Source organism: Anser cygnoides, chromosome 3, assembly GCF_040182565.1.
Source record: "Anser cygnoides isolate HZ-2024a breed goose chromosome 3, Taihu_goose_T2T_genome, whole genome shotgun sequence".
In the NCBI taxonomy this organism is placed as follows: domain Eukaryota; kingdom Metazoa; phylum Chordata; class Aves; order Anseriformes; family Anatidae; genus Anser; species Anser cygnoides.
The window spans coordinates 38,127,409-38,139,766 of NC_089875.1; the positions used below are offsets into that span (position 1 = coordinate 38,127,409).

A 12,358-nucleotide genomic window follows, 5' to 3' on the forward strand; every position below is an offset into this window, starting at 1 on the left:
AAGGAGTGACACAGCTGAATTAGAGTAACGCTCTGCCTAATATAATTGGCAGTAGGATTGTGCTATAGAGGACTGCTCAAAAAAACGCTGAGAATATTGGCTGCTATGTGAAAGCTAGTTGCATTTTCTCATAAATACAACAGATCCTGACCTTCAGAAATGTAGTCAATGTCTAATCTCCTTACTTCTCTGCACATCTAAATCTTGGATTATACAATTTAGAGTGAAAGGGATGACAGGGATGTGATGTGACCTTATGCTCACCTGCAGAACTCTTGTGTATGTATTCCTTTGGTTGCCATCAAAGCTGCTTCTTCCTTTCTTTTCTTTCATTTCTTATAGAACATCTTTCTCCTTTTGGCCAGAACCCCAGACACTGCTGATATCTAACCCTAAAATATCTGCTGAGCCCTAGATAGTCCATTTCCATGGTTAAACAGATGATTCAGTGCTTCTCGTCTCCGCCCCTCCTTTTCCACCTCCTCCCCGCCCACAGATGCCCTACTCTTCCTCTGAGTACACTGGAAGATCTTTTCTCTCTTTCAGTGTATCATTTCATCATCAAGAAACACATGGACGCCTGAGCCACCTTTAGTAATGTGACTTTGAAGATGAAAGTATGATGGAAGAAACAGAAAGCAAACGTCTGTGGGTAGAGAGCTGAACAAAGACAGTAACTGATTATAAATGTTGGAAGGATGACAAAAGATTTAGCACTGCTAAGGAAAACTGCTCTGAGAAATAGAAAGTAGGCTGCCCGAAGGATCATCAAAGATGACAAAAGTGAGAGTATGATAAATATATCAGAGAGAAAAAAATCACCTGGAGAAAATTATGCAAGTCTACTAGTGAAAAATAAAAAAATGTTTTACAAACACAGTAAGGTCATCTTGGAAAACTGAGGAATGCAATGCACACATGACCACTAAAGGGAGAGAGGAAAGAGTATAAGCAACAAAAGGACAATTAGAAGGAGCACAGAAATATCAAAATTAGAGAGGAAAACCATTCCATTTAAAATCTCCCATCATCACAGAAGGTAAAAAAGAGAGAGGGCAAAGAAAATGGATACTGACAGAGTTGCAAATACTTTCCTAGGAGGAAAATCAGCTTTCTCTAGCAGTGCAGTATGCTCTTGGAAGATATGGTTGATGGGCTGCCAGAAGTGAAGATAAAGTTCTGGAATCAAAGTATGTTCATTACAGCAACATCATGAATACATTTCCATATTAATTCAGGTATGTTGAACGATGCACACCAAGGATTTAATGTGCTTTTAAGGCTGGCCAGCATTTCAGAAGTCTTCTGAAAACTGGCAAAAGTGACAGCCAACAAGTAGAAGCATACTAAACCTGGTCTTTCTAGTTGATTCATTGTTGATGAACTAGAACAGAGAAAGAGAAAATAGAATCTTTTCATGCAGTAGTGTGTTTGGCAGACTTTGAAAAATTGAATTAGATCCTACATTACTACAAAACAAAAGGCTCAGTATATACAGTCATAAAAAGGGAAAGCATTTAAGAGATTAATTTTCTTGTCACAGAAGGAATTTGCAAGATTTTTCATAGCGTTGTTTGGAGAACTTTGCTTTAGACAGTGGCACAAAATACATTTTTTAAAAATGTTTATGTAAATATGACTGAATATCTTCTGAATATTGGGAAGAATTGAAAATTGCTGTATGTTGTATTGTCTGAGATGTTCTGAAACACAGACATCGTGTCCAATGAAACACAATGTAGCTCCTCAAATCTTACAAAATTCACACAAAATAAGGTATGACCAGGGGAATGTTCTGCTAGTTAGTTGCTTGCTCTCATGACAATAGCTAGAGATAAGTTATCTTAGAAATTTGTCTCAGTACTGCACCAGAGTTAAAGCCCTCTATTTTTCAAGGGATTTCAAAATGTGTAACCAAGTTGAGTAACATTAACTCTACCAATTCAACATCTCAGAATTTTGAGATGTAAAGCAGGTTTACATGCTTGCAGTGAGATAACATCCTGAACGCATACTCAAGCTTTATCTGTTTCTGCCCATCTGGATTCAGTTCATCTGTGTATTGTCTTGCTGGCATGTTTGCAGTGCAGGTGAGCTCTACCAATACTGGATATTTATCAAGAGATGCTATCAAATTGTGCAAGTTTGCTTGTGCCAGTGGAAAGAAAGAGAGACAGGGGAGTAACAAAAGATCATTTTCCTCCAACAAAGCATCAACACACAGCTGTGAAACAAATAAAAGTATGCTGGCTTTCAGTAAAAAAAATGATAATTTTATTAAGTACTCTATGCTTTCGACCCACTGGAGTGCTTTGAGAGCAACATTGTCCTGGGGAAGTGCTTGCGTCTTCTGATGCCTTGAAGAGATCAAGGAAGTACAATGGCTATATGCCTCTGATGGGTTAAACTGTGCCTATCAATTAACAACCAAGTCCAGATTTCGAAGTGGAGAATGGCTCTTCCCCTCCTGTTTGCAGTGACAAGGACTGTCACAATGCATGAACATTCTTAAAACACTAGGGATAGAGCATTTAATCCATCCAGTGATACTAACAAAGACCCACAGCAGATTGTACTCAGACCCTGCTAATGAGGAAAATGTGACATCAGATTTGCTGATAAACAAACAGGGAAAAGCTCAATAGAAATCAGTGGTGGTTTGTGGACTCTGACTTCAATGAAGGCCTCAACAACGTAAAGTTTGGTGGCATAAGGCTTTCACTGTTGGTGATAATGGTGTGGTGTATATCATGGGGGTTGGAGGGAGTTCTGTCTGGTTAGGGAGTCAAGCACTAAGTTTTCTGCTCTACCACCTAAGGTCAGAACTAGACAAATATTTTCCAGGTTTCAACCATTAAAAACTATTTGAATGTGGAAGAAAATTTACTCACAATTTCTCTGATATTCACCATTGATATTCTGTCACTTCTTTTTTTGCCCTATTTTTAAACATAAGACCAGGTCAGGTTCTTGACTGTTCTGAACTGATTGAACTTGTTTTATATCAGTTAAGGATGTAAAAGATTCTCCATGAAACTCTACCTTTCTCTGAGGCACAAGTGCAAATACTCGGGACATATTTTCATGTTTGCATATACTGCTTCCATGTGTCAGTTTTTCTTGCTATTGCTGCTACCTAGCTAAGTAAATTCACAATTAACAGGATTGCTGGTGACTTTAGTAGGGGTAGCTGTATTTTGATTCACTTTTGTTGCTGCTGGTTTTTATATCTGCCCATTCTTGCAGTCATTTTATCAAGGTCTCTTTGTAGTGGCTTATTTCAAACAAATGTAGACATTCTTAAGCTATACATCATGCATTCCAGTAAATAACACAAGCCTTCGGCCACTTCTGAATGTGCCTCAAATGGCTCATCTCTACCTGCCAGGGCTACCCTTTGGCAAATTTCTGCTTGGTTTTGTTTAACTGAGGTTTACAAAAGTGATTTGATTACCAGGGTCTTTGGCAGTGCTAGTGACAGCAATGGCTTACAGAGAGATACCTTAGACTGTTCCTGAAACAAAGTTAGTGCGTTGTATTCAATACAATAACACTACCCCAACTTGTGATTAAGTGCTTAGTGAGTTCCATTTCCTTATAAGAACATGTGTAAGAACCCAAGAATGTATGCCACAAGTGAACTAAGCATCAATCTGTCAGCAGCTTAAGTGTGTTTGGGATAGTGCAATGGAAATATGCAGTACAGTGACACAGTGTTGTTCTCTGGGAACCGTTTAAGAGCAGATGGAACCTGTAAAATAGACTGATTCATGAAAGTGTACAGCTTCTATCAGATTTGTTGGATGCTTCCTTGATTTAACCTAAATAAACACAGGCCACATATGCTTGCATTTTCAGTAACGTGCCAGTAGCTGCAGGTGGGGCACCCAACATTAATATGGTACACAGAACTTCATCAGGGAAAGACTTTTACTTAAAAGGTGTGCTTACTTCCTAGAATAGTGAGATGGGTAAACAGTACAGTACCTTTTTTGAAATATCCTGAGGAACTGAGAAAAAAGATTGGGGATTCTTCAACATAAAGAAATTAGATGCTGGAGTCTCATTCCAGCTCAATGGAAAATTAACTCTATTGTAGGCATCTCTTAAAATTCTAGCATCCAATAACATCTATAAAAATGAGGTAGGGTTCTACAGAAATGACAATACAAGTCTGTAACATTTAATAGAAAAAGGTTAAGCATCCTACCGATCTGTTGAAGCACACTGTAAAATCCTGCAGACAATGGATACAGCTGCAAGTATATATATAAGGGAGATGTTACATTCATGCCCTTAAAGAAGACTTTCTGAGCAACATCCCTTGCTAATCAGAAGAAATAATAAGCACTATATCAAGATCTGGGAAGACCATTATATTTGTGCAAAGCACCGCCAGAGTCACCACTTTATGGATTTTGAGTTGCATGTCATTGTGGCTGTTACAGTGGTTTAGTTCTGGTGTTCCAAAATCTGCACCAAGTTGAACCTTGGGATGGAATTTGCAGACAGCCTACATTGACAGTTATCTCACTATTTTCTACTGAACTAAATCAGCTTAATAACTGAAACATAAGAAAGGCTAGATTTTCAGTTTTGGTGGGGTTTCTTTGGTCAGTTGTTTTTTTTGTTTGTTTGTTTTTAAATCAATAAAGTCAATGCGTCTCCAGAATTAAAAAAAAAAAAAAAAAAAAAAAATGGATGTGGATATCTAATGTCTTGTATTCTGTGTAATGCAGTATTTTTGTACCCCAGCATAGATCTTGTTTCAGCGCATTTCAAGAAATTTGCCTGGGGTGAGTGGAGTAAGAAATAATACAAAAAATGTTTCTCTGGAAATCTAATTCTATTTGTGTGATTTTTATATGCTGTAATCTTCAGTTAAATTTAGAACTACTTTTTATATATCCTTCAGAGTACAGTATATAATTTTGATTGACCTAGTTTGCACATGCATGCTTTTGAAAGTCTCAGTAAAGTTTTTACCTCTACAAACCTAAACGAATCTTGATAATGCAAAGTAGTATGGCAAAACCTGTATAGATGAAAAAAAAACACCACCACCACCAACATAAAACAAAGACTAACCAACAACCCTGCCCAAGCCCCTTCAGTTTTCCCAGCAATAGTGTAGCATGCATATTATTTCTGCCCTGAACATAGGAGAGAATAACAAGGGTAAGGGACATGCTGAATGAATGCCATTTATTGTCCAAGTAAGTGCTTGGTCTTGCAGTGACCACAAAGAAGTTAAAGATATTTTGGCCTCAGCGATGCTTCTGTCTTTGTGTTGTCCATGCCTTTGTTTGTTAGCGCTAATTAGCAACTTGCATAAAGACAGATTGCAAGCATATGAAGTTCCTACAAGTTTAAAGAAGGTAAGGGGCCAGATAAACAGTACCTATAAAGAGAGAGAAAAGTTTGAGGCCAGGTTCAAATCTATCACCAGACACCAAAAAGTTCACCTAGCAAGGAGCTGTTTTTAATATCCCTGTCATGGGAAGAAGCTTCATAAATATCTTACTATGGTAGCAAGCCACAAAGAGTTTGGTAAATTGTGGTGCTCCCACAACTACTTGAATTCTGCTGCTCATTCTGCTGCTCACCTCCATGACACAGGTATGGGAAGAAGCTAAGCACTTCCTCACCCACTTGGGCAAAGGGAGAAGGTATAATGAAGGTGAAAGAGAGCCATAAGTAGTAGCTGACATATTTATTTATTCTGAAGCCCATGTTTCTCTAAGAAATGATGTCATCAGAGTTCAATATCTGCATTTTACAGGCATGGTACTCCATGATATGGCATCTCAGTGAATGCTTTAGATTAACAGAATTTGCACAGTATCAGTGGAAACGTTTGCTTTCCTTCCTGCTTTTTGTGCTACAGAACTGTTGTTGATTTGGTTCATTTATTTTGTTTCATTTTTAATGTCTAGCGCAGAAATATGTCTACACTAAAAATCACGGGAAAATTTTAAAAGCAAAGAAGATCCTGAATCCTGTCTGCAGCTTCAGACATTTTTTTTTTCACATAACTTGAACATAAGTGAGAAAAAAAAAAAGTCATTGCCTACATAGCAGCCCTTACTGCACTTGAAGGACAGAGTTTGTCAAGTCTGCATTCCTTTATATGTCAGAGTAAACACAATCTTTGGTTAAAGTGTTTGGATAAAAATCAAAGCCATCAGGTAGAATCCCTGGCACTGATGTAGTCATTGGCTAAATTCTCTTGGCTTCGTTAAGGCTAGAGTTTCATCTGTTGGGTTGGTCTTAGATCTGTAGCCAACTTGTGGATGAGTCACATGGAAGTGTCCCCAGTATCTTCAGAGCTGTCAAGTCTCATACACTGGATAGGAAACTCGCTCGTCTGACCTCCCCCTCGTACTCCCTACCCCTGGTGCAGTGGCTGTTGCTTGTCTCCAACTCTGTGTCTGTCGCATCCAACAGTGAGGATCCCTGGGAAAAGTCAGCTGGAGTAATTTATTGCCTGATGATACATTATCCAGCAGCAATGCACTGACGGGTCCTCGTCTCTCATGTGCCTGAAAGCACAGACAATCACACGCTCATACCCCCATCATCCGATGCATGAATCTTGTGTGTGTGGATTCTGTGGCATTTCTCTTCTTCATTTTTTTGGCTAAGGACACTTGCATAAATTCAAGACCTTATTCTCTTTCATCTACATCATTTTTAAATTAGTAAACAGCTCTGGAAGCAAGAGAGATGTAGATATGGCTCGTTCACTCTAAGAGTTTTTGTTGTGATATGTTGACAGATGTTTCTAATTCTGCCTGAGTTCAGTGAAGCATCGTCTGCTTTTTAATTTTATTGTGCCCATGTTTTGCAATTTTACTTTATTCTCAACAGTTGAAGCTATCTGCTTTTCACAGTCTTATGGAGATTACAAATTATTTTATCATGTAAGCCAGGTAAAGCAGGGATTTAGAAAGCAAAGATAAGATTTCATGAGGCATCAGTAGAATGTTCTTCACTGTGTAACACACCCTTTTCTGCTAAGCAAAAGTGTTTCAGATAATGCAAAGAAAAATGCATTATCAAATCTTTTTTATATTTATCTTCCTGTAAGTTAGCAACAGTGAAGAAAATACTAAGGGAGAGTTCAGGGAAATAAAAAGGAAAGATGGAATTAAAAATTTTGAAACTCTTCATTCTGTGTGTTCTTCAAGAGCACATTGTACAGTATTAGGAGTTATCATAGGTTATGGAATTTATCCAAATGGCAGTCCTTAATAAAGTGGTAAGTAGGTACTTGAGTAACATTTCTCAGAAACTTTTTTACGGAGACATTATGTGGGGCCAAAACCATCTGATGATTGTATATCAAGTTTGGTGAAGATTGATACTTGCATGACTGTTGCCCTCATCTATACCGTTTCACAGCTTTTGACTTTCACTGACTTCATTACAGTGACTCTTGATTTCAAAGTATTTTAAAAGAGAAGCCAAAGATGTTGGTGGATGAGAGAGACCAGAGGTAACGATAGCGTCTAACGTGAAGCGATAGAGAAGTGGAATGAGTGTAGACTGTAAGTCTAAATAGTGAAAATAAACCTAGCCTCTGGCTGACGCTGGCAATGAATTTCGTAATGAAAGTGTTGCGGATGGCTCATCATGGTCTGAAGAAGCAAGTCTTGATTTATGTACTGCCTTGCTTTTAATAGCTGCTACTGTTGGTCCTTCTCTAGTGTGAAAATGTCACTAATTTTGTACATGATCTGCCTTCTGTATCACTGCACGTTGCCCTGTTTCAGTCCTGACAACACCTTATACATGCTCATTGGCCAAGCTACCATCAACAGTGAACTTTCCACCAATACAAATCATACACGTGACCTCATCTGTTATCTGTATAAGATGCATCTAGACCTGTAAGTGTTTAATAAGAATAATATGTTATTTAAGAAAAAAACAAACATTATTAAATAGACATACTTTATAGAATGTTGTCTGGTTTATTCTCGTCTTGAAGACAGCTTGCTAACAACAGTCTCTCAGGAGATCTGTTTTTCTTCTTTACATTTAAATGTTTGCCTTTTGTAAGCCACAGATTTCCCTGAAGCGTTATCCATAAATGTACAAGCATACGGAAAAGTTGGCTGCAGACATGTGCAATGAGCATATTGGAAACTTGCAGTCTGTGGACTCTTCGGATCAAAGGATTTCAGAGTGTAGTGCTCAGGCCAGCTCAGTATATTCCTAGTAGCCTCCCGCTGCTTGTTAATGTCCTTGTTGAAGGACTGTACAACAGTCCTTCATACTAGCTGTGAGCAACACCAGGACAAGTTCTGGCTATGAGAAGATCAGGGTAGTGGCCTGTCAGCTCTACCAGAAAAATATCACCAACGTGCTCTAAAAATTCAGGAGATGTGCTCAGCAGATTCAATCTCTGAGCAAATTCTTGTAGACAATGAGCCGTATTCTACTTTAATGCATATTGGCTTCACTCTAGCATAACTCTGGTGACTTGTTATGAGTTCATAATTTGTACATTCGTAGCTCTAAAGAGCTGTAGCAACAAATGTTATGCTAGTGTGCTTAGAGGCATGCTGGCGCTGAACAAGTGACTTGTTCACTGGCCTCCAGAACTAAGGGAGCTATTTTTCCATTAGATTTTTGTCTCTGACTGACTTTTTGTGCTGATTGACTGAATGATAGCTGTGCTGCAGTGTTCACGCACTGCTTATTACACATCAGAGAATTCACACTGGAGAGTCAGCATAATGTTTTTTGTACATGGTTGGAGAATTTACAGCATTTTTCCTGCATGCATTCCTTCATACCTAACTCAAGCCAAGCTCACACCATGTTCTTTACCTTGGGGAAAGCAGTATTGGTATCCTTCTCTTTTTTTTCTTTCTTTTTTTTTCTTTTTTTTTTTTTTTCAAAGTACTAAAACATCTTTGAGATTTCTACTCCACACCAAATCTAGTTGAAATTGGCCAGTGGATTCAAAACCTACTAGAGAAGAACTGACAGACAGATGATGGCTTCATAAATCGTGTTATCAGGCTGAAAAGGGATTCTTTTCCTAAGCTGTCACAGGAGGTCAGCCAGCAGGTCAGGGAAGGACAGGCTAACAATAAGATAGAGTATGACCAGACCTTTCCTTGGACAGCCTGGCTGCTGGTGGGTATAAGTGATATGTTACTAGCTCCCACATAATCTTGGTTTTATCCTGGAACTATGAGAAGTAGGAGTTTTAATGAGGGATTTGCTGAAAGCTAATGAAGTAGTTTTATGGATGCTTACAGGAAGCTTCTTAAAGGTATGAAGAGCAGTTTGAGAGGAAATATAGCAAGGAAAAATGGAAACCTTAAACTCAGGAGGGATGCTTGTCTTATTAGTGTAAGCAAGCAATAACTATTGAGTGTCTCAGTTTGTTAGGTGCCCTGGTACTGATTAGAGAGCTTTACCGGTGGCAGTGGAGGATCAACTTCTTCTTTTCAAAGACAGTTTTGCAGCTTCCGAATCTCCAGAAGTTACTCACTCTGCCACCTGCTTGGACACTCATTTCTCCGTCTCACATAACACCAAATGCCATCCTCCTATTTCACCACTTTCCTCAGGACACCCACTCCCAACCCTTCCCAGCTACAAGCACGAACTTTCATTTCCAAATGCAAGCATTTTTCTCTTAGAAAGTAAGCTACAAATGACAAGCTTCCTGCCTCTATGTTTACCACAAAATACTATGTCTACTTCCCCAGCCCAGGTGGTGCCCCTGCTGCAGACAATATTCACCTTTGGATGCTTTCCCAACATTTAAAATTGTGGTATTTGATTCATGGGAAAGACCCTTGCATAACCCAAAGCCATCCTAAAGGGACCCCACCCTGGGAATTGCTGCATTAGGATATATCACCATCCTGCATTTTGTAGTTCCCGGTAACAATTTTTCAGAAGTTGTGTGTGTGCCAATCCCACACAACACGACTGAACTCAGCCAGAGGTTAAGGTCCTCCATCCCTGATGCCAGAATTGGGCCTCAACAAAGCAAATTATGACTAGAGCTGAGCAAGCAAAAACTAACAACGAATTTCTTTCCCAAATTCACTTCTTCTTTGCCCTCAGATCAGCCATGAGCAGGCTTCCAGTTTTCTCAGATTTATTTCTAGTGTAGTTCTTTCAACAAATGCAGTTCAGAATATTTCACTACGTGACTGTATTGTGAATCTTTAAAACCTAAAGCTCAGGTCTTTAGCTCTCGGGTAAAATGCTTCCTTCCACACTAGCTGAGCATTAAGATACTTCCAGCCAAGCACTGACATTAACAAATAGAGATAATGCTTCAGCAAGTTTCTGCACAAGTACAAACCCATCTCGGAATCCTTGTTAATGGCTTTAATTATGGGAACCAAGTTTTAACTTACAAAATTCACACATATGAGTGGAATATGCATGCTATGAATATTTATTTTGGTAGAATTCAAGTTGTTAAGGACTGTGAAACAAAATCAGGGGCCTGATATATTCAGTTTAAAATGCAAGGAAATGCATTCATCTTGATAGCAAAGAACTCAGTATTTTGTGCTGTTTCTAGCACACTTCTGAAATTAGGAGAAAAAAGAAGCAATGCATATGTTTCCAGATGGCTGTTTAGATGGTCAAATACTGCAAATGTTTGCAAGAAGTTTTAATTTTTTGTGTGTGACTACAAATGAACACTATCTGTAGAAGATTTACCCATATGGTCTAGCTTACTGTATGGTCTAGATTACAGAGCTAACTTATGTCTCTTCTGTGTTCCCACACTTCCTGAGCGGTTACTGACTTCCCTGAGCTATATAAGTTACTCCATCTAGTCGATTCATTCTGCAACATAGACAAGAACATAGTAATTGCTGTCTGTTTGTGCTGGATCCAGTGTCACTACTAGCAGCAATGATTAGAGTCAAAATCCAGCTGTTCAAAATATCTTAGTTAACTTGTGGGTGAGGTCAGGGTGGTATAGAAACCTTCTTTCAAAATCACAAAACCTGATGCTAGACTGAGAGAGTGGTTTTGTTCACCAGTTGCACTGACTACCGTGCAGGATCGCAGACTCAGGTATATTTTGTTAGCCTATCGGCCTAAGAAGAGGGAACTGGTCATGTGCAAGGATATTCATGACCCTGTGCAGGAGGGCTGACAATGGCTATTGTCTGTTCACTAAAAAGAGCAGTGGGAGATGAGATACAGGGAATGTTCCAGGAAGGAGCATTTTGCATTTTCATTCAGGTGTTTAAAGATCCATGAAAGTCTGCTGTTAGAGGCAGTATGAATTTCCTATCCCACCTTTCAGGTTTATCTTTTTCTCTTTGTCTCGGCAGCTCACCTCAGAGAGGTGTTTTGGATTGGGCTCATTCCCTCTCCCAAATTTGTTTTACGCTACTCTCTTCTCGTCTGACTCCAGCCTGTTTATCTTCATTTCTTTGACTCCTCTCTCTACACCATAGTAAAGAAGAGTTGAGGGGAGGGGCAGGTAGTATTTTTGTAATTTCTTTTCCTTTTTTCCCCCCATCACCTTGGCAACCTAATATACAAATGTCATCACTGGTGGCCTCTCCTTTTACTACAGTCCTCCTTCTAGTAGCTTCTGTGGAGAAAGGATGAGGACATCTTTTCTCCAAGGAAGTGGTTGTCCCTGACAAACAAATTCTTCCTTTCAGAAACTGTCATTCCTACAACCAAGGTATCAGCAGATCTTTCCTGTCTTCCAAGGTGAGAGAGGGGAACCACCTTCCTTACCCTGCTCCGGCAATGCAGGAATGAGGAAAATAATCATCCTGATGGAGCTTGGTTGCTTTATTCCAAGTGGACAGATGAGCACTTGGTTAGAGGGAACTGAAGCTTTGTGAGCACATGGTTCAAGACTCATTAATTTCTGTGGGCTTTGGAAGTGGTTGTCACAAGGTATTACTTCACTACGGCCTACACATTTCACACCCTAACTGTCTGCAGACTGCCACATACTAAAAGAACAGTTTCAAGAAAGACATTGTTGGAGAGTAGCTTACCTATGTTACTTTTCTCCAGCATCTACATCCCCAGGTTTATCTGCTGTCTTGATGGGGGGAGGGGGAGAAATTTAGCATACAAAAGGATTTCTTGTGCTATAGTTGCTTAGTCCATTAAATCAAGTCTTGGCGTATGCTGAATCCCTGTAGATTATATGCATTTTTCGCCTTTATTTAAATAGCCATCAGCCCCCATGGAACTATACTTTCTGGCTATCCTTTGTATTACTATGGAAACTTAGGATATGGATGATGCAACAAATGCTACCGTAGTGTTGCTGTTGGTTTGCAGCAATTGTGTGTGTGCTTCGGTGGATGATGGAGGGTTAACTGTGTTC

The 12,358-nt window shown here is 39.2% G+C and overlaps 1 protein-coding gene across 10 annotated transcripts in view; it reads left to right on the forward strand.

Annotated features, from left to right (window-relative positions):
• The window catches only part of SMYD3 (SET and MYND domain containing 3), a 391,015-nt gene that overhangs the window by 346,083 nt on the left and 32,574 nt on the right, over nucleotides 1-12,358 (forward strand). The window contains exon 11 of one of the 10 annotated variants that reach the window (XM_066995529.1): nucleotides 547-11,718. The exons of the other annotated variants lie outside the window; for them this stretch is intronic. Coding sequence (XP_066851630.1) covers nucleotides 547-595 — 49 coding nt within the window. The 3' untranslated portion in view covers nucleotides 596-11,718. Of the gene's footprint in view, nucleotides 1-546; nucleotides 11,719-12,358 lie in introns of those variants that run through there. 10 annotated transcript variants of the gene reach the window in all.